Below are 23,592 nucleotides of genomic sequence, written 5' to 3'. Positions count from 1 at the left end.
TTAGCAAACTGGGCATGCATCACAGCCGATATATGCAACTTATGTTGGCAGCAGACCGATCCGCCATCAGAGCTGCCGATTTGTAAGCTATACACACTTACCAACTGGCTGCTCGATAGTCTAGGCTGACATCACAATTGGGTGGGTATTTAAATTTGGCTGCCCAGTTGAGATGTCAGTGTTGTGGTCCTTGCAACAAGTGTACAGGCGATCAGCGGGTAGCCTGTACACCCAGCCAGATGTAGGCATCAGCTGTGCTGCAGGGCCTATCTGATATGACATATTGGGTGTACACACCCGCTGATGCACTGGCGATATATTGCTTGTCGATAGAACGAGCCATACATCTCCAAGTGTGTACCCAGCGTTAGAATAATTCTGAGTGGCACTAATTTCAGTTGCTTCGTATTAAAGGGTCAAAGGGCATTACTGGTAATGGGGCGTTCTCGCTCAAGAGAAGCTTGTCTTGGGCGTGTAGTCAGCTCTTCTATCTTCTCTTAGTTCTGCGTATGCAGTATTCACACCATTTTCAGTGGTATCGTCACCAAGCAAGGGGTAAGTGCCCTCACTATTGATGATGACTGCTCTAGCGGCCGGAGGGATGGGGGCGACGCTGTTGTATACAACACAAAATATGGGCCGGATAGTCACTTCAGACTACCGAAGGCTGGAGGCTACTCAGAATCAGGCCCTCTGTATCAATCAGCAATGTTAGTAAATAACCTTCCGTGCCTGACATTTTTCTTTCACATTAATAGTTACTTACTGCCTCTTAATTTGTAGATGAATTTCACCTGCTTGGGTGTGTTTATGCAGCCAGCTATGTGGGCGACTGGTACCCTATATATATATGTTGCTGTTGGGGAAATGCAAGCCTTACGCCTCTTGTATGCCTGTCACATTGCTATAAAACAACAAGTCTAGCGTGTGATTGTCGTGTTATTCTATGGGAACAGGAAATCTTGTATGTACTGTATGAGGTGCTGTGTGGCTTTTCTGCTCCATTTCTCTGTTCCCTAATCTTAGTTATACTGCCAGTAATACACCCCGTGGTGGTCCTAACAAGTATAATCACTACTTCAGCATTCAGACAAGCCCTGATCTCTCCCCCAATGCACAGGAACCTCTTGTTGGGTGCTATGTTTCGTTCACTGTTCAGCATAGAGAGTGGACGTCCCCATGGTGAGTGACCACATCCCCTTCTTGTTCATTTGTTAGATTCTGCAAACTACAACTACAAAGTCCTCATACAGTATTGCCGCAGTTGCGCCTAACAGCCACTCTCAGCGTCTTATTTGCTCAAAATGTGCATCTTATTCGCACTAATGTAACAAATTGATGAGTCTAAACTACTTTGCTAGATCACGCTGATTAATTTAATGTGCGACACTTGTATATCTGGGTGCGAATGAGTATGAACTTGTATATGAAGTGCTACGATGCAGTGGTCGCGGCTTTTTCTCACGCCAAGTTCCGTTGTGCTTCATATGCGACTTTGTACTTTTTTTAAAACTAATTCCTGTGCAGTTAAAGTCACAGCTTGTGTTCTCTAGTACGGATTGAGTAGTGTTTTGCTGCGTCTGCGGTGCGAATAAGAGGCAAATTTAAAGAAAAAGTCGCCATGCTACACCACTCAGCGCTGCTCAAATTGCGCCGGGCGTCTCACGCCATATTGAGGCTAGTTGATGAGCTGCCATCTCGCAAATATTGGTATAGCCATCAATATGGGCAACGCCAGTTTCCCATCAAATATATTGTTTGTAACAGCTATGTTTTTTGCACTTTTTAGTCCCAGTGTTTTTGACACTGTGGGCGAGATGTTATAGGGTGTGAGTTTTGAAAAAGTGCGAGTATAGAGCTATACTCGCACATTTTCAGAACTCACCTGATGTAATAGGGAACCTGTATTTTCAATAACCAGCACCGGACTCTTTCTATTGTGGGTGTAATGCCACAGCCAGGGGAACCCTTTCACCGGGTCCCCTGGCCAAACCATTACACCTACCTGTAAGTCAGCCCAGGCCGGGCATACCTGGCCTATTACATCGCGCCCTGTGTCTTGTCTATAAGATGTGTTACTGCAGACTTGTGCCATGCTCTTGAAACCCAGTGGGTGTCATGGTCATCGAAGGTGCTGCCAGGTATTACCCAGAAATCCCTTTTCTATATGATGAGGCTTGTTTGCCTATTGTTCCTAGACCGTGTAGCCTATGAAAATAGCAAGTCATTTAGTATCCCATTGATCTATTTTTCTAGAAGTGTTGCAAGTAATAAGTGTGATTGCCAATGCTATTCTTTGAAAACAACAGACCTAATGTATGATTGTTCTAGTTTTCTGTGTGCTTTTCATGTTTTAATGTGGCAAAGTATTTCTTGGATGTGACTGTCATGCAGGGGCAGAACTGTGGGAGACAATGGAGGCGCCTGCCGCCGGGCTCCAGCTCTGAAGGGGCACCTCCTCAATTGTCCACAACATATTCACCCCAGTTAGGGCTGTAACTATGTACCCGGAGTGTACCGTCACAGCCGCACAATACAGGGCACCCCTTCCCGGCACCTGAGAAGCCACCATACACTAGTGGAGATCTCCATGTCAGACCATCAGCTGCTGCCTTCATCTATCTATAGCCTGTCTGCATGAGAATTGCTACATTACACCGTCAACGACTGTGATGGGGGGGCACCAAATTATAACTTGCCTCCGGGCATCTGGGATGAATTTACGCCACTGCTGTCATGGTCTTTTTCAATAACTCGCCCAAACTTTATTATGTTGTCTTATAGTAACAGCAGGAGATTATCATGTCATATGAGCACATGAAGTTTTGTGTGTAGATATCTTGTTGTTCTATGGTGGTACCAGTTAAGGGGTCATAGTCTTGCTGGTCTATGGTGATAGAATGTGGTTGTCATCTATAAAGATGGTAGATGGATCAAACCTAACAAAGAGTGGCGAAGTGGAGAACTTGTTCATAGCATCCAATCAATGTACTTGAAAATTGTTTGATAGAAGCTGTTTGGATGTTATGGGCAACTTCTCCACTTGTCCACTTTTTATAAGGTTTGATACGTGCCCTTATCTACAGTGCCTTGCAAAAGTATTCACACCCATTTGAATTTTTCATGTTTTGTTGCCTCACAACCTGGAATTAAAATGGATTGTTTGAAGGTGTGCAGCATTTCATTCACAGAACATGCCTACAACTGTGAAGTTGTGTTTTTTTTTATATTGTGAATCAAACAACATTAGGACAACATAACAGAAAACTATTCATACCCCTAAAGTCAGTACTTTGTCGAGCCACCTTTTGTGGCAATTACAGCTGCAAGTCTCTATGAGCTTGTCACATCTTGCCCCTGGGATTTATGTCCATTCCTCAAGGCAAAACTGCTCCAGCATGTTGGATGGTTTCCGCTTGTGAACAGCAATATTCACGTCTGACCACAGATTCTCAATTGGATTGAGATCTGGGCTTTGACTAGGCCATTCCACCACATTTGAAGGTTTCCCCTTAAACCACTTGAGTGTTGCTTGAGCAGTATGCTTCGGGTCATTGTCCTGCTGGAAGGTGAACCTCCGTCCCAGTCTCAAATCACAGGCAGACTGAAACAGGTTTTGCTCAAGAATATCCCTGTATTTAGCACCATCCATCTTTCCCTCGACTCGAATCAGTTTCCCAGTCCTTGCTGCTGAAAAACGTCTACACAGGATGATGCTGCCACCACCATGTTTCACTGTAGGGATGGTGTTCTTGGGGTGATGGGATGTGTTGGGTTTGCGCCAGAAATAGCGTTTTCCTTGGTGGCCAAAAAGTTCAAATTTAGTCTCATCTGACCAGCCACCTTCCTCCATACATTTGGGGAGTCGCCCACATGCCTTTTGGCAAACTCAAATTGTGTCTTCTTATTTTTTTCACTAAGTAGTAAAGGCTTTTTTCTGGCCACTCTTCCATAAAGCCCAGCTCTGTGGAGTGTACGGCTTATTGTGGTCACATGCACAGATACACCAGTCTCTGCCCGGTTAACTCTGCAGCTCCTTCAGGGTTACCTTTGGTCTCTGTGCTGCCTCTCAGATTATTGCCCTCCTTGGCCGGTCTGTGAGTGTTGGTGGGCGGCCCTCTCTTGGCAGGTCTGTTGTGGTACCATGTTCTTTCCATTTGATGATGATGGATTTGATGGTGCTCCGGGGGATCATCAAAGATTTGGATATTTTTTTATAACCCAACCCAGAATTGTACTTCTCAACAACTTTGTCCCTGACTTGTTTGGAGAGCTACTTGGTCTTCATGGTGTGATGCCTCTTGCTTAGTGGTGTTGCAGCCTCTGGGGTCTTTCAGAAAAGGTGTGTTTATACTGACAGACCATGTGACACTTAGATTTCACACAGGTGGACTTCATTTCACTAATTATGTGACTTCTGAAGGTAATTGGTTGCACCAGAACTTTTAAGGGGCTTCATAGCAAAGGCGGTGATTACATATGCACATGCCAATTTTCCGAATTTTATTTATAAAGATTCTTTTATATATATATTTTTCACCAAATTAGACTATTTTGTGCAGATCCATCACATAAAATTCAGATAAAAAAAATAAATAAAGTACAGGTTGTAATGTAACAAAAAAGGTAAAAAGCCAAGGGGGGTGAATTTGCCAGGCACTGTAGATGAGGTTGATACGTTCGCACTTTGTTTTTTAACTTTCTGCTGCTTTTATTACTTTTTGCTGCTTTTTATTGTATTCTGTTTTGTTTCCAGTACATCCTGTTCCACCTGATGGGTCCATGGATGGAAGTATTCTAAAGGAACCTTATAATGTGACCGGCTCACCAGATGGGTCAGCGGAGGATGATATCAGTTTTTTTCATAGTCTCCAAGGAGAAAGTTCACCTGACAAGCAACCCTTCTATGAGATAGGCAATCTCACATTTACATCTGCTTCTGTAGTATGTGAGCAAAGTACTCTCCTTCTCAGCGAGGGCGCCGACAGTATTGACCACGACGAGCCAGAGACAAATAAGCAGCAGCAGACGGCTAATGTCAGAAAGTGGCCTAAAAGAGTTACTAAATTATCTGCTCGTGCCGATGACCAAAAAACCCATGTAGAGGAGAAATCGCACCACTGTGATCAGTGTGGGAAACACTTTGATTACAAATCCAACCTTATTAGGCACCAGAGAAGTCACACAGGTGAAAAACCGTATGTGTGTGATGAATGTGGAAAGCGCTATGCCACCAAGTCTCATCTAACTATCCACAAGAGGACACATCTCAGCGAGAAGCCTCACCGATGCGACGAGTGTGGGAAACACTTTACGTACAAGTCCCAGATTGCAATGCACCAAAGGACACACACTGGGGAGAAGCCACATACCTGCAACCTATGCGGGAAGAACTTTGCCTACAAATCATACCTGATCATTCATCAGAGGATCCACTCAGGGGAGCGGCCGCACGTTTGCCCACAGTGCGGGAAAGGCTTCACGGACAAGTCCAACCTGCGCAAGCACCAGAACACTCACGTGGAAAACAAGCCATATGTCTGCCGAGAGTGTGGCAAACACTTCAATTCCAAATATAGTCTGACTACACATCAGAGAACACATCTGACATCAAAGTCTAAATAATATGACTAATAGATATGCTTTAAGCTGACCTGACACTTACACACAGCGAAGGCTACTATTTTGTGCAACTGAGGATTTCTCAACTGACCATTGGTTCAGCCCAATTACTATAAGCCTTTGCTGTATGTTTTTGACAGGTCCACTTTAGGAATCACACAGTGGATAGATGGATTTGTCATGTAAGTTCAAGGAAGACATTGGCACTGCATTGTCCCTTAAGAGTCTGTATTTATCATGTGTTGTGGAAGGAAACCCAAGTGTAGTAATCTGTGCTTTATATCACGTGATGCAACGCATCGGTCAGGGCACCAAAAATTTGCAGAGGATGCTTCAAGTGTATGGTAGTTAGGTTTGTTAGTTGATGACTTGAAGTGTGTGGGATCTATTTGAGGAACGCCTCAGACACTACCCAACGGCAACGCTGAACTAATCCTAGATCCATATAACACAGAATAGTATTTTGGTCATCTAACTTGTAATATTACTTTTATTTATAGAGTGTCATCATATTATGCAGCTGTACAGAGAATGTTTGTTCATTAGATCAGTCTCTACTCTGGTGGAACTTGGAATATATATAATCACTACCACAGACACTAAGGACCTGATTCAGTGGTGCACACTATCGCAGCTGTCACTGTGTCTTTTTTGTTGCAGCGCGACTGCGTCTTTATACTAATGCTGCAGTGCTAATCCGCAACTGTATGTATTAAGACGCATCATCGGAGGCATCGGTCACACCATCGAACATTGTACCAGCCCTATGGAGGCGCACATTATCCATCTAAACATGGCTGCCTGTGTCAGTGCAACTGAGTCTTAACAAGCAGTCGCTGACCGCAACACGCCAGTGCCACGGCCATGTCTGGATAGCCATCCCCCCCACGTTAACACCAAGAAACGCAGTCTCTCCCTGAGTCCAAGTTCATTCTGCGTCTCCCGGCAGTAACCACGCGACTAGGACGCATGTACAGACTGAAAACATTGGCCGCTTGCATGCGGCTCTGACCCAGGCCCTAAGGGGCTGATTCTGAATCACATGCTACGGCGGCAGTGTCTGCATCTTTTGGCTGTTGCATGCCTGCCACCGGTTAAATGCCTACAGCTGGTGTACAGCAGTGCTTCTGAATGCGGACTGAGACGCCCACTTTGAGCATCTTTAGATTCTGAAATACTGCTTGGTGTGTCTTTAGACGCAAATCATCAGTCGCACCACCGAAACCTGCACCAGCCCTATGCTAGGTGCAGATTTTCCATCAGAGTATGGCCACCAATGTGAGCGGTTGTGCGTCTTGAGTTCGCAACCACTACAATGACACACCCATAACACTCCTGTAAGATGGACCATCTCTGTTCGTCCACATAGTCACCTCTCAGTCACTGCTAAGGAACGCCCAATACATTTTCAAGACATTTCTGAGACCGCGAGTCTCAACTGCAACTGTGACTCTGTGCACGAACTCTGGACGTATGCTCAGAAGAAAACAAATCACTCACCTGTGTCCGACAAGGGCAGTGTGTCCGATTCAGAATCAGACCCTTGTGCTGGATACACACTGATAGATATATTGGCTGATCGATTGATCGCCCAATATATCTTGTTTGTGTTGGCCAGTTTGTACCAGCGATATGTCTGTGAATTACGTTGTTCACAGACATATTATGTCGGCAGTGCTGCACAGCTGATGGCAGATATAACTGCAGATATATTGGGGCATCGTGCTATATGTACGGGAGGTCAGCCGACCACCAGTACACTTGCAGCAGAGGCTGCCAGGAGGGGGGCGCGACACCCCCCCTGGCCAGCAGGACCCGCGGGCAAATGACAGATGATGGTTGTTCAGTGTGTATGAACAACCGTCATCTGCAGATATATCCGTTGTGTGTACCCAGTTTAAGTTCACTAAAAGCCAATAATTTGTATTTGTGGCAAATATCTATTTGTCTGATTTAGTAGATCCTAGAACTCTTTTAAGAATAACCTTTTAATAAATGTCTTAATATAGTTTTACAGACCTTTAATACGACTGGACTCTGATCTCCCCCCAAAAAGGGCCTGCGCCTCTCTTTGCCCAGCATGAAGAACAGTGAGGGTCTGTCTCCCAAGATACCTGCCTTTCACAAGATGCTATATGTTGTGAATTACAGTTACAGTACATAATATAGAACTTTAATAAAGTATCATCTACATAAAGTAGGCTGCCTATGCCTTGTTCATTTTAACCATGTAATATACCGATGGGAATATAAAATAAAAATAGTAATTAAGTTTAATAAGATATACATATCCATTGAGGGGCATAACTTTCTATTCGAAGGCCTCAGAGCAAAAGTTTGTAAGGACCCCTATGTACCACCCAATGGTGAGAAATGTCTATAACTCATGTAACTTTGACAAGGAAGATGGACCCCTTGCACCTATAGTACTGTAGTTACGCCCAGGTATCCATTGCCTTTTCACTTAAAAAAAATAATTAAATGTGAATCTGCTTTTGTGCTACAGAAGATTGCATATATCCTTTATATCATGTGAATATTGCAGCAGCCTCATTAATAATTGTATCAGTGGGAGGGATCAAGAGGCACTCAGCAGCTCAGGAAGGGTTTCCGATCATCATCACTATCAGTATGCACTTTGCACCAATGGTTGAGCACCCACAAGTTATACGCCTCCTGATAGGCACCTATGTGCTTTGTTCTAGTCTGGCTAAAGTCACATCCCCTGTTCCATCTAAGCATAAGGAGTTATAAGCGCAAAATGTGACCAACACTACATATTGGTGGATGTGCAGTGCCAAAAAAAGAGAGCCTTGCATACAATACTACAGCAGCCCCCATGTGCCTCTTCTATAGCCACTGTGAGGAGTGCGGATAAATAATACATCTAAAAAGGGGGATTTAGAAGTTGGGTGGAGATGGACTGGGTTCATTGGATAACGGGATCCATGGTGATCCAAATGATAGAATTATAGAGAAAACCCTTGTTTGCCTGACTTGGTCATAGTGTGTGTTTCCTGTGGTTGGAAATTCAGATTTTAGGCCACTACTGTGGTAGGTACTGATACGAATAAATAGACGTTGTTTACCGTACAAGGCTTTGTAATATGTAAGAGATATAAAAAATAATCTGGAAAACGATAAATACCAAATGTTTGGCCTAATTTTTACCTATATCTGTAATATGTTTGTTTAAATATGTTTTAAATTCTTGTAATTATGTTTAATAAATACTTTTGTTATTACTTTTTGTGTCTACATTTCCCTGTATTGCTTTTTTACTTGACAAGCACAAATTGCCATAAACCAAGGTAACTAATAATTATAATTTTCTTTTACTGGGCTTTGAAGCTAATTTGCAAAAAATTAAGAAGAATGCGTGATGGAGAGTCCAGTCAGAATATCTACGAGGGCTGATTAAAAAGTAATGAGACTGTCTTTTCTGTCCCATAGATAGACTTGGCAACGATATGCTGGTTATTGTGAAGCTCATACATCGATGTGTTTGAACCTGCGGTTGGGCTGCTGTAGTTTTCTTTGTTTGGTCAGAACAAGTGGAAGATCTTCATAGGTTTCATAATGGTGGATGAGGAAGACGTGTCTGTGAGATTATGTCAGAGATGTGTGATTGAATTTTGTGTTAAACTTGGAAAAAGAGGAAGAATACTTTGGAGAAACAATTTGTTCTTTAATGCACTCTGTATGATCCTACAGCACTGGGTTCCCCGTGGACATACAATTAATTGTGATTACTAACATCCTGAAAACCCAATTACGTGGAGCCATGAGGAAGAAAAGACCACATTTGCTGAAGAAACAGTGGTTTTTGCTCCAAGACCATGCCCGACCACATGTAGCCGCTGTTGCATGAGTAGCACTGACTGAAATTAATGGGACAGCACTGGAACACTCTCCATATAACCCAGACTTAGGGCCCTTTGATTTCTGGGCGTTCCCAACCCTGAAAAAACAACTGCATGGCAAGAAGTTCTCAACAGATGATGAAGTGAAAAATGCCACAGCTGCAACACTAAACGTGATGTCACACAACAGTCTACTGCACGTCTTTGAATCGTTGTTGAAACACTGCAAAAAATGTATTGAATGTGAAGGACACTACTTTGAAAAAGAAAAATGTCTAGATCCTGTGTAGTCACCTGATTCTTAATAAAAAAAATCAGTCTCATTACTTTTCAATCAGCCCTAGTATATACAGCAGTGAATGTAGTTTTACAAACATACTTGGAAGTCTAATAAAGCTTTTGGGCCAATATATTAATAATTGCGGAACTGCTACGATAACTAAGGAACCGTATCGCAATGGTTAGTGTACTTTTTAATGAAAATATCCCCGCTGTGTACAAAGGGGAACTTGCAGGCACAATGGTTGCGGTAGCTGCTGTCCCTGCGAGTTCTATCCCCGGCATTTTGTTGAAGTCTTTCACGTTTGTGAAAGACGTCTCCGGGGGAAGCTGACACTGCGCATATGCACAGTGGGCCTGATTCAGAGCCGGACGCTATTTGCGGACGGTCGTTCCAAAAAAAGGGGCCGGCTATTTAAATTGAGCGCTCGCTCTAAGCGGTTTGATGCCTTTATGAGCGAGCGAACGAAAAATGCGCTCACTATTTTGTAAAGACGCCCTTTTGCCGTTCGCGTCACACGTCATCTCCGGTATTTATTTCATTAATCGGGTACATCGAAAGGAATCTGAACTGCTCGCAGTGCTTGTGGTGGGTTTATCCTACCGCAATCACTGCGAGCAGTTCAGGCTAAAAGACAACCAAGTGACGTGGTCGATGACGCTCCTTTACTAGTTATGCACTCCCATGAAACACCCTTTTTACCGTTGGGCACGCCTGCGTTTGGATCTCCACTCCCCCGTTTTCAAGCACCTTCCCCTGTTACCACCCACAAACGGTACATTCTGTCAATCAAATTAGCAGCCCCTCGCTGTTTTGCGAGCGCTCGATTTCCGACCGCAATGACTGGTTTACGCATACGCATTACGACCCATACGCATGCGCAGTTGTGCGAACATCACTCACAGCGAACGAGCGGCTGCTTACGAGCGGCTCTGAATCAGGCCCTGCATCAGCTTCCGCCTCCAGCCGGAGGTTGTAAGAGAGAGATCAGAAGATAATAAAGGGGACTGCAATCTGCAGTGCTTTTTAGCACTCTGCCTGAGATTTCTGTGAAATCTGCATTGGGCCATTAGTACAAAGCAATGGGATGTAGTTAATAGACCGGCGGACTAAATGCTACCGGTTTATATCCCGACACCAGAAGACCAGCAAGGGACAAGATAGGCGTCTGTCTAGAGTCAGGCGTCAGGAAGCCGCCTGTCTAGAGTCAGGCGTCAGGATTTTAACGCCTGTCTTTAGTCCTGCGTCGGGTTTTGACGCTGGGATTTAGTCAGACGGGTTCCGGGCCATCGGCATTTTGACTGCACCCCATGGCTGGGATACATTACCTTCTCTAAGGCATCATTCACTCATACATGAAAAACACGGATTAAGACGAAATGCATGTCTTAAGCTGCATACACACACAACGATTTTGTTACCAACGTTTGTCTGAACGATTTTCTGTCAGATTTTTTAAAGTGTAATGAACGATTTTTTTGAACTGCAAACGATTTTTGCATATACCCTTAATGAAAATCGTTGAGTTGGTCAGTCTGACTGAACCACAAACTACAAACGTGAACGCGCATGAACGATAATCGTTTATCGTTTTAACTTAGAAAGTGAATGATTTTTTCAACGATTGAACGATAAATGATATCGTTAACGATAATGGTTCAAAAAATCTTTGTGTGTGCATGCACCTTTATAAATAGGCATGAATGCATGTATGGGTTGCAAATGTATCCACAGTCCCGGACATAAAAAATAGCGTTTTATGCAAATGTGGAAGGCTCTATGTAAACTTATCCACCAATACAGTAGAGCATTATCTGAAAAAGTCATTGGCACTATCATTTTATAAATAGGTCATATAAAGGTTAACGTCTCATAAATATTTTTTTTTCAATCAATAAACAGAACACATAAATGTAATTAAATAGGAAGTACTGAATTTAATAACAGGTATACGGAGTACAGTCACCGCAAACGACAACAACAGACTATAGTAAAAGTATTTAATAACAATGGATATACTTCAGAGCATCCAGAATAACAGGAACATACTGATACAGCAATAGCACAGCGTATAATAACTCTGGGTATATAAAGTATTATAATAACACTGTGTATATAATATACAGTATTATAGTGTGTATGGTATAATACCAATATAGAATTATAAAGTGTAAAAAGGTATAACACTGTCTGGATATAATAGTATTATATAGTGTATAGTAGTAAGACTGAGCCTATTATAGCTAAATTGCATTGTTAAGCAAAGCAAAACTGTAATACTGTTAGCCGCCGATCACGTGATCTCCTCACCTATGCATAGTATACCACGAAGCGCCGTGGCTAGTCACGTGACATGGTTTGCGGCGCACTGCATGACGGGAGTTGTAGTTTTTTTTCTTATCAATCTGGGACTGTAGAATTCATAGACGTCAAGACGGCAGTTACCACAATGCATTGCGCTGGCATGTTGTGCAGACGCGCACACACCCCTCCACTTCCGCTGTGTGTGGTGTGGTCTATTTGGATGACAGAATATCACGTTTTATGTTACTTCTTACTTGTTGGTAGAAAGGTGTGTACAGCCTGTAATTAATGTATAATGACACAGAGAGGACATGTTTCTATAGGACTACAAGTTCCAGCATGCATTGAGTTGCATTTGTTGCAGAAACAGCTGGGGTTACTCATATTGCCTGAAGTTGAACCTCATATGCACCTTTATAATTGTAGTGAAGAGACTTCTAAGGGTTATGTTGTTGCTGTGTCTGGTGATATGAATGGGGCTGAGCTTTAATAAGTGACCTTTATTCTAATATCACCTGTCACACTGGCATATCATTTTATGTGGTTAGTTTGTGCTTTTTATAACAACAGTAATAAATGTTTTTCACTTGTTTCACGTAAAAAAATAAATTGCATGAAATCTGACATGAATGTCCCTTTTTATTTAGAAATTGTGGTTGCTAACATTTTACCATGTGTGCAGTGTAGTGACTTCTGTTGCATAAAACAAAAGTACCATGGCTACATGATCGCTATAGAGGTTTAATAACATGCTCATGTTATTTTTTTCTTTTAACAGTCTACCATCCTCTTATATTACACTAAAAAGTAATAAGATGAACAAATCAAAGAATCGGATGGCAGAAAAGATCTTAAATCATGCACTGGGGATAATCTACCTGCTGACTGGGGAGGTGAGACCTGTTGTCCTATGTCTCTACAACTCATTGGCTTCATTGCACCAAAAAAGCCGCGTATCTACTAGGCGATTAAAATGAGCGATTGAACAATAATGTTATTGTTCAATCGCTCATTAATCGTTCACAAATCGGGCAGAAAAATGTCGAAAACGACCAGCGGGATGCGCTCCCGCTGCTCGTTTTCGACATCGATCATCGCCTGAACATGCTGGTCAGTCTGCCGATAACGACAGATTAAGCATGTTCAGGGATAAGGGAGGGTGCCTGCATTGAACGACATATTGTTCAATGTAGGCTCTGCACATTATGAGGAAAGACTGTACGATTACAATGGTGTAATCGTATTGTCGTTCCTCTATCTGCTAGTGGATACGCACCTTTAAGGGCATATTAATTAATAATTATGGTTGTGGCAATAAGGAACCTTTATTTGTCTAAATGTATAATTTCTGAGAATGTGCTATCACCTTTACTTCCTCCTTCGGATCCACACTGCAATACTGCGCTGTGTAGTCCACATACCTCCCAACTTTCATCTCCATAGAAGTGGGACATTGCGCACGCCTGAAGAGGGGGGTGGAGTCTCTGTGAAAGGGGGCGTAACTATGCGGAAAGGGGGTTGCATCTTTTCTCCTGCCACTTACTCTCTGCTCTGCTATGCACTTCCAGCTAGTGATATCAGCACCTGGAGACATTGCCCCTCAACTTGTAGACCCCTGCAATTGCCTCCCGCCAGTGAGAGAGATGGGGGAAGGAACAGAAATGAAAGAGAGGGGCGAAGGGGTACAGAGATGAAAGGGGGGTTGAGCAATAATTAAAAAGAGGAAGACGGAGAGGAAAATGAGTGCTGCCGAGGGGGAGGGGGCAGAGATGAAATAGAGAGACCTATTGGGAGGAGGTAAACAAGGGAAAGTAATGAGTGAGCCCGGGTATTATAGAGTGTACAGGTATAATATAACTGGATATATATATAAATCCAGAAAACCCGGCACTCATACCATGGGGACAAGGATACTTGCTAGGGTACCTTTCCAAAGATGCATGACGCCTCCTCCATATAGCAAAAAATAGACGGACGGCACTCCATAGACTGATGTAAGTAAGTAAAAAGGTCCTTTAATGAGCCGACGTTTCGGGGTTCCCCCCTTCATCAGGGACAACAGTACCATGCAGTGTATGATAACACTGGGCATATATAGTATTATAAAAAAAAAGGGGGGGGTGGACAGATGACAGGAAGAGAGGGGGATGAGCAGAAAGACAGAGGGGACAGAGATGAAAGAGAGAGACATACATGGAGGCAGGAAAGGAGGGACAGAGATGAGTGAGATAGATGGGTGTGGAGTTAGACATGGATGATAAGGTGGAGGAGAAACCTGTCAATGCTTGGAGCTGGCAGCCCCCTCACTGACCCCCATTTGCGATACCCCATGGATCCACACACAAACTCTTTAGCCTTTCCAACAGGTGGAAGTTGACAGAGATAAAGGGTGGCACACAGATGAAAATGAAACAGAGACAGGTAGGTATGAGGTGGAAGAGACAAGGGTTGACGTGGTGGCATGAGGCTGGAGAGGCACAGGAGGTGGCATGAAACTAGGGAGACGAGGCTGGAGTGACACTTGGTGGCATGGGGCTTTTGACACATGGAGTGGCATATGGTGGGAAAGACACAGGGTGGCAAAGGCTGGTGAGGCACAAGGGTGGCATTAGGCAACAGGCAGAGGAAGTGTCAAAAGGCTGGAGAGGCACAGGAAGTGGCATGAGGCTGGATAGATGTGGTTGCATGAGACAGGAGTGACAAATGGGGTGGGCATGAGGCTGGAGAGATACGACCCACCGAATATGGGTCGAAAATACTAGTAATTTTAATAAATCTGTTACCATTAAGGCTATGATCTGTTATCTTCATTATTGCTTATTTTAGTTACATTGTGAAAATTTTTAGGAGAGGTGTACCCAGTTATATCTGCCCATGTATCTGTAAAATAGGACATACCTCCCAACAGGTCAGATCTTTGAATCGGGGCTGGGGACAGCTCACGTCACTATGATAGATGTGTTGATGCTAGTGGAGTGCTAGGCCTCCCCTTACCCACCTCCACACCAGTTCATTGCAGAGTGCATCAGTAGCAGGAGAATACTGCATTTTGTGGCTGAGCTAACTCTCATGCACAGCCGTGATAATATAGTCCAATAATTTATGGCCTTTACGAGGCACTTCATGTTTTAATTCGTTGTTAATGGATGGGCTTCATTCTCATGACTATACTTCAGTCCACTAAAATACTGCTTACAGTCTATGCAAATAATAGGTATACTTGGGGCCTTAGTCACACACAGCTCTGTCTATTGGCGGTCACCCGTCTGTGACTTTATGCAAATGCCACTACTAACTCCTTCCCTTGTGTACATCCATGCTGCCAGATATGCAAGGATTGGAATGCCTACTTTTAGCTCCTGTGTACGCTGTAATACAGATTGGTGCGTCGTTATATGCCACCATCACTCGCATCATCGAATCTTGCACCATCCCTATGGCAGGTGCAGAGTCTCTATCTGACCATGGCCTCCTTTGCCTGCTACTGTGCTTCTGGGAACTCAGCCGCTTGCCTTGACACACCCACGACACTCCCATAACACGCCCACTGAACGGACCATTTTTGTGTAAACTACTACCCACCTCCCAGTCCCCACACAGGAACGCCCTTCACTTTTCCACGACATTTTGTATACCGTCTGACCCGATCGCAGTTGCGCCTCTGTGCGTGCACTCTGTATCACATGCGTCGTAGGACTTTTTCAGAATTTTTCGCACATGCGCAGTTGATATTTTGCGTGCGACTCAGAATCAAGTGTTTATTTCTTTTCAGACACTTAGGGGTATATTGACTAAAGTGAGAGTTTTTAAAAGTCGAGATGTTGCCCATAGCAACCAATCAGATTCTACTTAACATTTACCTAGCACCTTCTAGAAGATAATAGCTAGAATCTGATTGGTTGTTATGGGCAACATCTCCACTTCTAAAAACTCACTTTAGTACATTTACCCCTTAATGTTAGTGGTGGGAACGTGAGGGTAACTTTAACTCAAATGGACACTTAGGGGTAAATTTACTAAGATGGGAGTTCTATTAAGAAGTGATGTTGCCCATAGCAACCAATCAGATTCTACTTCTCATTTATCTAGCACCTCTAGAATCTGATTGGTTGCTATGGCCAACATCACTTCTATAGAACTCCCATCTTAGTAAATTTACCCCTCAGAGATTCCAAAAATTGCATTACCGCCCATGACTACAAATTTACAGAATGTGTATGTTTGTGTCTGTGTTTGTATTTATATACAATGCATAACTAAAAGTATGTACACACCCTTTTAATTATTGTGATTGGCCATTTCAGCCACACCTATTGCTAACAGGTGCATACATCCATTCAATCTGCATAGTCAAACATTAATAGTATAATAGGTCCTGCTGAAGAGCTCAGTGACTTTAAATGTGACACTGTTATAGGATGCCCCCTTTCCAACAAGTCACTTTGTCAAATTTCTGCCCTGCTGGAGCTGCTATTGTGCAATGGAGACATCTATCGGCAACAACAGATCAGTCGTGGTGCATAAGGGCACCCAAGCAACGGAACCGCAGAGTGCTGAAGTTTGTAATGCTAAAAAAAAAAATAATCTGTCCATAGTTGTAGCACTTACTACTGACTTCTAAACTTACTCTGGAACATATGTTAGCACAGAAACTGTTCCTTGGGAGCTTCATGAATTGGGCTTTTATTGCCGAGTAGCTGTACACAAGCCTCAGCTCACCATGTGCAATGCTAAATGACTGGTGTGAAACACACCACCCTTGGAGTTTGGAGTAGTGGAAATGCATTCTCTCTACTTACAAAATAACAAGGAGGGATAATGGTTTGCGGCTGTTATTCATGGTTTGACCTGGGCCCCTTAGTTCCAGTGAAAGGTAATCTTAATGATGGAGAATAGAGTGATCTTTTCCAGAACTGGGTGCTTCCAACTTTGTGGCAACAGTTTGGGAAAGGCCCTGTCTACAGGACCATGCTCCCGTGCAGGAAGCGAGGTCCATCATATATGGTCTGCTAAGTTGTGCGTGGTTGAACTTGACTGAACTTGAGTCCCGACTTCAACCCCATACAAACAGCTTTGATGAGTTGTAACACCAACTGTAGACCTGGCCTAATCGCCCAACTTTAGCAAATGAGCTAACAAATGCTTTTGTGCCTGACAGGATGTGACTCCCCACAGCTAAGTTCCAAAATCTAGTGGAAAGCCTTCCTGGAAGAGTGGAGGCTGTTATAGCAGCAAAGGGGGAACAACTCCGTATTAATGGTCATGGTTTTGGAATAAGATGTTACACAAGCACGTGTGCGTGTGATGTTCAGCTGTCCACATACTTGTAGCTATTTAAGTGGTAGATTTACTAAAAACTAAAATTAATAGCATCCAACCGGATCCTAGCTCTCATTTAGCAAGTACAGTCTAGAAAATAGCTACAATGTGATTGGTTACTATGGGCAACCCCTATTCTTTTTAGAAGTTTTAGTAAGTCTACCCCTTAGCGTTTATACTGTATTATTACTTATGGGGGGTATCCACTTAGCAATTTAGCCAAGCGATTGCACTTAACGACATCGTTATCGTGCAATTGCTTGCAAATCGCGCATGCATCGGGCATGTTTTGGTCAGATTTAATGACCAGCGATGCGCGTGCCCGCTGGTCGCTTCTGACATCCGTCATCGCCCGTACATGCAGGTCAACCTGACTAACTCGTCAGGTTCAGCATGTGCGGAGATGAGGGATGTGCCGGGACTGAACGAGTGAACGTTCAGTCTAGGCACATCACTAGCTATACAAACGACAGCACGATTGCAATGTCGTAATCGTGCTGTCGTTTGTATATCGTCAAGTGGAACTTTAGCATTCGGTGTAAAGAGATGAACAGTACACATAACCTGCCTTTTTTAAATGTTAGCACATCTTTATGTTGAGAAGCCTTTTAATTACGTCTGTTCCATCAAATTCTCTATTTCATCCCTTGTATCATATTACAGGAATATGTTATTGTGAAGAAAAATTCCCCTCACAGTACCATGCCCCTGCTGACTGGAGAGGTGAGCCTTGATAGGCGAGGTATTGAATATAAAGTATTTGTCTTGGCTGTATACATACTATGGTGTATAGAGTAACTGTTTGGTTATGTGAGCATTCAGTGAGGCTCTCTGTATGTTCCAGGTACCAATAAAGTGTGGCGACATCTCCATCTATTTCTCCATGGAGGAGTGGGGCTATATAGAAGAACACAAGGACCTTTACCAGAATGTGGTGGGAGAGGAGGAAATCCCTGTGGACAGAAGCTCAGGTGACATTGTACCACTAAGAATCATTATGATGTGTAACTTCTAGCCTCGCAAGAACTGTACATGGTGTTCACCTCAAGACAGAAAAGGTTTGAAAATGTCACATAATTGGGAGAGTGGAGGAAGTTCATGCCAGTTACTAATAAATCCACTTGAGGGGTTTTTATTTTGAAGTTTTGAAATCTCTGAGAACCTTCCTGGCATAGAGATCTTTGACAGTGAAATGTGTAATCACTCTCGGTGCTCCTAAGCACAGCTTCCCCCCAAAAAATATAAAACAGTGTCACTTTTAACACTGACAATAAATAAATAAATGAATTTCTTTTTTGATGGGTGCTGTGCTCCCCAAAACACTTCTCAATGTGATAATTCATTACCCATAATCATAAAAAAACAAGATAAAAACGTAAATAGTGTAATACTGACACAATAATAATCCCCAATGCTGCTTCCACCACCTTCACCAGTATTCAATATGTACTCAGCTGCTTTTACTAGCTCCATGTAATTTAAAGGTAGATCTCAGGATCTTTAAACTTCTCCCATTCATTATCCTTTTCATGGTAATTTGACTCCATATATATATATACTATAAAAGAGAATAAAAGCTCCTAAAAATCTTATCTTATATGGCTACACTTACAATTAGTTAAAACTGTAACAGCATGTATAAAATGTTGCATTACCTCTTTCCAGGCTCCATACCAGATAAACTGAGAAACAGTAAAGCCGCACATCCACTAGGCGACTGAAACGAGAGCACGATTACGAAATTGTAATCTTGCAGTCGTTTCACAGTCTGTGATGTGCCTACACTGAACGATCAGTCGTTCAGTGTAGGCACATCAATCATCCCCGAACTTGGTCAACTACGTCGTCCGGTTGACCAGCATGTTCGGGCGATGATAGATGTCAAAAACGAGCAGCGGGCACTTGCATCGCTGGTCGTTTTTTACATTAAACTTCCCAATTTGCGGCCGATTAACAAGCGATTGAACGATAACGATGTTATCGTTCAATCGCTCTGTTTAATTGCGTAGTGGATACGCGGCATAACAACAAAAGTCTCAGCAGCTCCTGAGTTACTTGTGTACAGGAGCTCAGCAGCTTCTGTTCCCTGTGAGTCTGGGGGGGGGGGGGGTCCTTCGGCATTCCTCTTGCCTTCTGCTAAATTAAAATCCTTTTAATTAGCTGGAGGAAATATCGCAGTGAGAAGAGGTTTGGGAAGCACAGCGCCCATCAAAAAAAAAGTTGTAATATTTTTTATATAAAGATATTTGAGCCTGAACACATCTGATGGAAATGCTGAAATATGGTGCATGCCCTGCTGATGTTTATGTCTGAACAGAGATAATTGGGAGACGTTAAATCCAGAAGGTGGGGTTAGAAATTTCTCTGAAAGCTTCTATGTGAACAAGCTCTTATTTTCCTTCAGGGTTGAAAATGTCTGTCAGGTAGTAGCCCATCTGTAATAATTGGCACCTATGTTTTTTTTTGTTATCCTGAGAGGATGGAACATGTTTGATAATCCTATTCTTGCTATAGGTCCATGCGAGGACAGTTTCAATAATACTTTGCTTGGTAAAGAGAAGACAAGTGCGAAGGATATAGGACAGGTGGATTTCTATGAAGAGTCCAGCGCAGGTAGGTGATATATGGAACCATGTAGTGTACAGACTGTGCTGGAGAAAGAGAAAAAAAAAATTTTCCCTGCACTTTTCTATTTTCATAAGTGACTTTTAGAGGTTTATTTACCAAGTAGCAATTTATCAAACTTTGCTGGTAGGATTTAAACCAGCAATTTTATTAAAGGCAAAACCCTTCATTGGGTTGGAAAATATATAAATTGATAAGCGAGCTGTCATTTCAGTGACTGCATTTGGTCCCTCCCCTTTTTTCCTCTTTGGGCAGCAGTGCGGACAGTTCTGATAGAGACCGTGTCCATTCCCCACCATCACCAGCCCCACCCCTGACTGAGTGCTGCACATATGCAAACCTGCGAAACATCAGAAGAAAGTACTGGCAGCTGCAATCTTGCATTTAGAGTAACACATAGGGCCTATAGGTTATGCCTTCATCGGAGCCATGAACCTGACTTGGTAATCTAGAGACATTACATCAAACCTATAGGCAATTGGGAGCACCGACTTACCTCACCATATTTGTCTTCTAATATAGGCCTAGTAATAGTATTATTTTTCGTAACTGGTAGTGTTTTTGTACCATATCGATTGTTTCAATAATGCACTATTTCTACTTGCAGTGTATTCAGTGCTAACAGATGTATCACTGGACAGAAGCATAGCGTCAGAATCCCATACAGGGACTTGTTCACCAGCTGGGACGTTAGAAGATGACACCAGTACATCTCATGGATTTCAAGAAGGAAACTCCTCTATTGACTCCTCATTGTGTGATATTGGAAGTCACACATCTTGGGAACGTGAGGCGTGGACAGTAAATGACAATGTTATCAGCAAGGATGTATCTAGGAAAAAGATTCATACCCAAAAGAAAAAGAGTAAGATTTCTGCCACCAAGACACTAGATAGTGTAATTCCCCAATTCACAGAGAACACGGGGGCGGCTCTCTTGTGTGAGCACTGCGGCCAAAGCTTTTTGGACAGGTCTAATCTTGCTGCACACAAGAGGACACACTCCGGCAAGAAGTCTTACACATGTAACCAGTGTGGAAAACACTTTGCTCATGAATCTCATCTCACTGCCCACATGAGGTCACACAGTGGTGGGACGTGTTATTGGTGCGGTGATTGTGGTCTTTTCTTCAGCTACAAGTCACAACTCCTTGTACACCAAAGAACTCACATTGGGGAACGAATCCATCGGTGTGATGACTGCGGGCAAACATTTGAAGTTAAGTCACTTTTACTTGTGCATCAGCAAGTACACACTGGACTGAAGCCTCATCGCTGTAGTGAATGCGGGGAGCGGTTTGCCTATAGATCTGGTCTTGTTGTACATGAGAGGACACACTCCGGAGAGAAGCCTCACCGCTGCAAAGACTGTGGTAAAAACTTTACTGATGTATACAGTCTTTTTACACATCAAAAAGTGCACCGAGTAACGGCCCCTCACAAGTGTTCTGAGTGCGGGATGCAATTTGAATACAAAGCTTCTCTAATTGTACACCAGAGGACACACAAAGGTCTCAGGCACCATCAGTATTTGGTGAGGCCGAGACTGATCCAACATCAAAGGAAGCAAAAAATGTTTTCCTCCAACCAAGGAAATACTTCATTATCTGTCTAGTTCTATATAACCCACACAAGATCTTCTCAGGAGCCAGACCATATTTACTGTGACCCTAGGAAAGAGTGTACTATGCAATGCTGCCTTGTATTGGTAATGAAAGGATAGTTCAGAGACCATTAATATTGTTTATTTATATAAACTATATACCATAGATAACTACATTATAAAAATGTTTTTGAAGCCGATATGATTTCCTTGTTCATCTACATTTAAGTGAAAACTAAGGACCTGATTCAGAGCCGGACGCAATTAGCGCTCGCTCGTCCAGAAAATAGTGGCGGCTATTCAAATGAACCGTTCGCTCTTTGCGGTCTGTTCACGCCTCTAGGTCTGAACGAGCGAACAAAACATGCGAACCCCCTGGCCGCTCGCATCCTACATCATGTCCGCTATTTATTAGATTAATCGAGTACATCGACCAGGGTATGAACTGCTCGCTATTCTTGTGGTTGGTTTTTGCTACCATAATTTTGCGAGCAGTTCTGGCTATAAAATAACCCAGTGACGTGGTCAATGACGCTGCTGTTTTAATTATGCACACCCATAAAACGCCCGTTTTGACCTTTAGGTACTCCTGCGTTCGGATCTCCACTCCCCGTTTTCAAGCACCTTCCCCTGTTACCACCCACATACGCCTCCTCCTGTCACTCAAATTATCAGGCATTCGCTATTTTGCGAGCACATGAATTTCGACCGCACTGACTGGTTCCCGCATGCGTATAACGATCCGTACGTATGCGCAGTTGGGCAAACATCGCTCGGAGCGAACGAGCGGCCGCTTACGAGCGGCTCCGAATCAGGCCCTAAGATCTCTCCCTGGTGTCACTCGGAAATTCATTAAGATTAGCGCAAAGTTTGTATTACCAGCACTGAAAAAAGTTCTGTACCAGCAATAAAATATTTATATGTTATACAAAGGGAAGTGCTGCTTTCATGCGTCTTATTTTGTTCTGTAATATTAATTTTATATATGTATTTTTCAAAGCAAACAAGCTATCCCAAGTTGTGCAATCAGTGTCTGTTACAGATGGTCCAGATAATGTCCATATTATATAAGCGTGGTGCAGCACTCCCGAATGACCCTTCTCCCATAGGGTATTAAACTGTATAAATAAAGGAATACAGGAGGTGACTGATTTCAGTAATTGGTTTTATTAATGGTCAATTAAAAATGCAGACCCAATGGTAGCGTGAATTAAAATTTCTCAATTAAGTACAATTGTTTGGTTTGGATAAAATATTTTCAGCTACCAACTGTAATCATATTGACACATTTCATAGGTCAAATGCACGACTCAAATGAGTTGTGCTGGAAATTTCAGTGTGTTCTGTTACTAAACCTTTAGCGATAGGCTAATGCACAGATCATGATAAAATGATAGTAACATAACACAAACTTAAACAACAGGACCATACTAAGGGGCATAAGTGTTAGTAATTGCGGAACTGCCTAGATAATTTTTTTTATTTATAATGAAAATATCCCTGCTATGTACTAAGGCAAACTCGCAGGGACAGTGGTTGTGGTAACCGCTATCCCTATGAGCGATATCCTTGACATTTCCAAGAAGTTTGTGAAAGACTTCTCCGGGGGAAGCTGACACTGCGCATGCACACAGTGTCAGGTTCCAGAGGCTGCAGGAGGGGAATCAGAAGATCTCTCTCCTGCGTGTAAAGCAGGTGTTCCCAACTACGGTCCTCAAGGCACACTAACAGTCCAGGTTTTAGGGATAGCCATACTAGAGCACAAGTGACTTAATTAGTACCTCAGTTATTTTGAGTTAACCATCTGTGCACAATCATGGATATCACTAAAACCAGGACTGTTAGTGTGCCTTGAGGACCGAGGTTGGGAATCACTGGTGTAAAGTCTCCATAGGCTTAAAGCAGTTTACACCATCTTCAGATGGTGTAAACCAGTGATTCCCAACCTCGGTCCTCAAGGCACAGTAAAAGCCCTGG

General features: G+C 43.0%; 2 protein-coding genes across 7 annotated transcripts in view; both read left to right on the top strand.

Moving 5' to 3' along the window:
- Positions 1 to 8,867, top strand: part of LOC148473719 (uncharacterized) — a 49,855-nt gene extending 40,988 nt beyond the window's left edge. For all 4 annotated transcript variants that reach the window (XM_088459572.1, XM_088459573.1, XM_088459574.1 and 1 more), the window contains exon 8: positions 4,757 to 8,867. In XM_088459572.1, the coding sequence (XP_088315698.1) occupies positions 4,757 to 5,625 (869 nt within the window). In that variant the 3' untranslated portion in view covers positions 5,626 to 8,867. The remainder of the gene's footprint in view (positions 1 to 4,756) is intronic.
- A 3,366-nt stretch (positions 8,868 to 12,233) lies between these two features.
- Positions 12,234 to 22,545, top strand: LOC148473718 (uncharacterized). Of its 3 annotated transcripts, XM_088459575.1 has the most exons (6): positions 12,234 to 12,337; positions 12,848 to 12,962; positions 18,052 to 18,111; positions 18,233 to 18,359; positions 19,903 to 20,001; positions 20,621 to 22,545. In XM_088459575.1, exons 2-6 carry the CDS (start codon positions 12,885 to 12,887, stop codon positions 21,625 to 21,627), a joined length of 1,371 nt encoding a protein of 456 aa, XP_088315701.1. In that variant the 5' UTR covers positions 12,234 to 12,337; positions 12,848 to 12,884; the 3' UTR covers positions 21,628 to 22,545. The 3 variants fall into 3 exon arrangements, with proteins under 3 accessions (XP_088315701.1, XP_088315702.1, XP_088315703.1); XM_088459576.1 differs by lacking the exon at positions 18,052 to 18,111; XM_088459577.1 differs by lacking the exons at positions 12,234 to 12,337; positions 12,848 to 12,962 and having other exon boundaries at positions 18,052 to 18,130.
- The last annotated feature ends 1,047 nt before the right edge of the window (positions 22,546 to 23,592 follow it).

This window comes from Taudactylus pleione, unplaced genomic scaffold, assembly GCF_031769625.1.
Source record: "Taudactylus pleione unplaced genomic scaffold, aTauple2 ptg000914l, whole genome shotgun sequence".
Classification (NCBI taxonomy): Eukaryota; Metazoa; Chordata; class Amphibia; order Anura; family Myobatrachidae; genus Taudactylus; species Taudactylus pleione.
The sequence above is the reverse complement of the archived record's forward strand: the minus strand, read 5'-3'. Positions and strand labels throughout refer to the sequence as shown.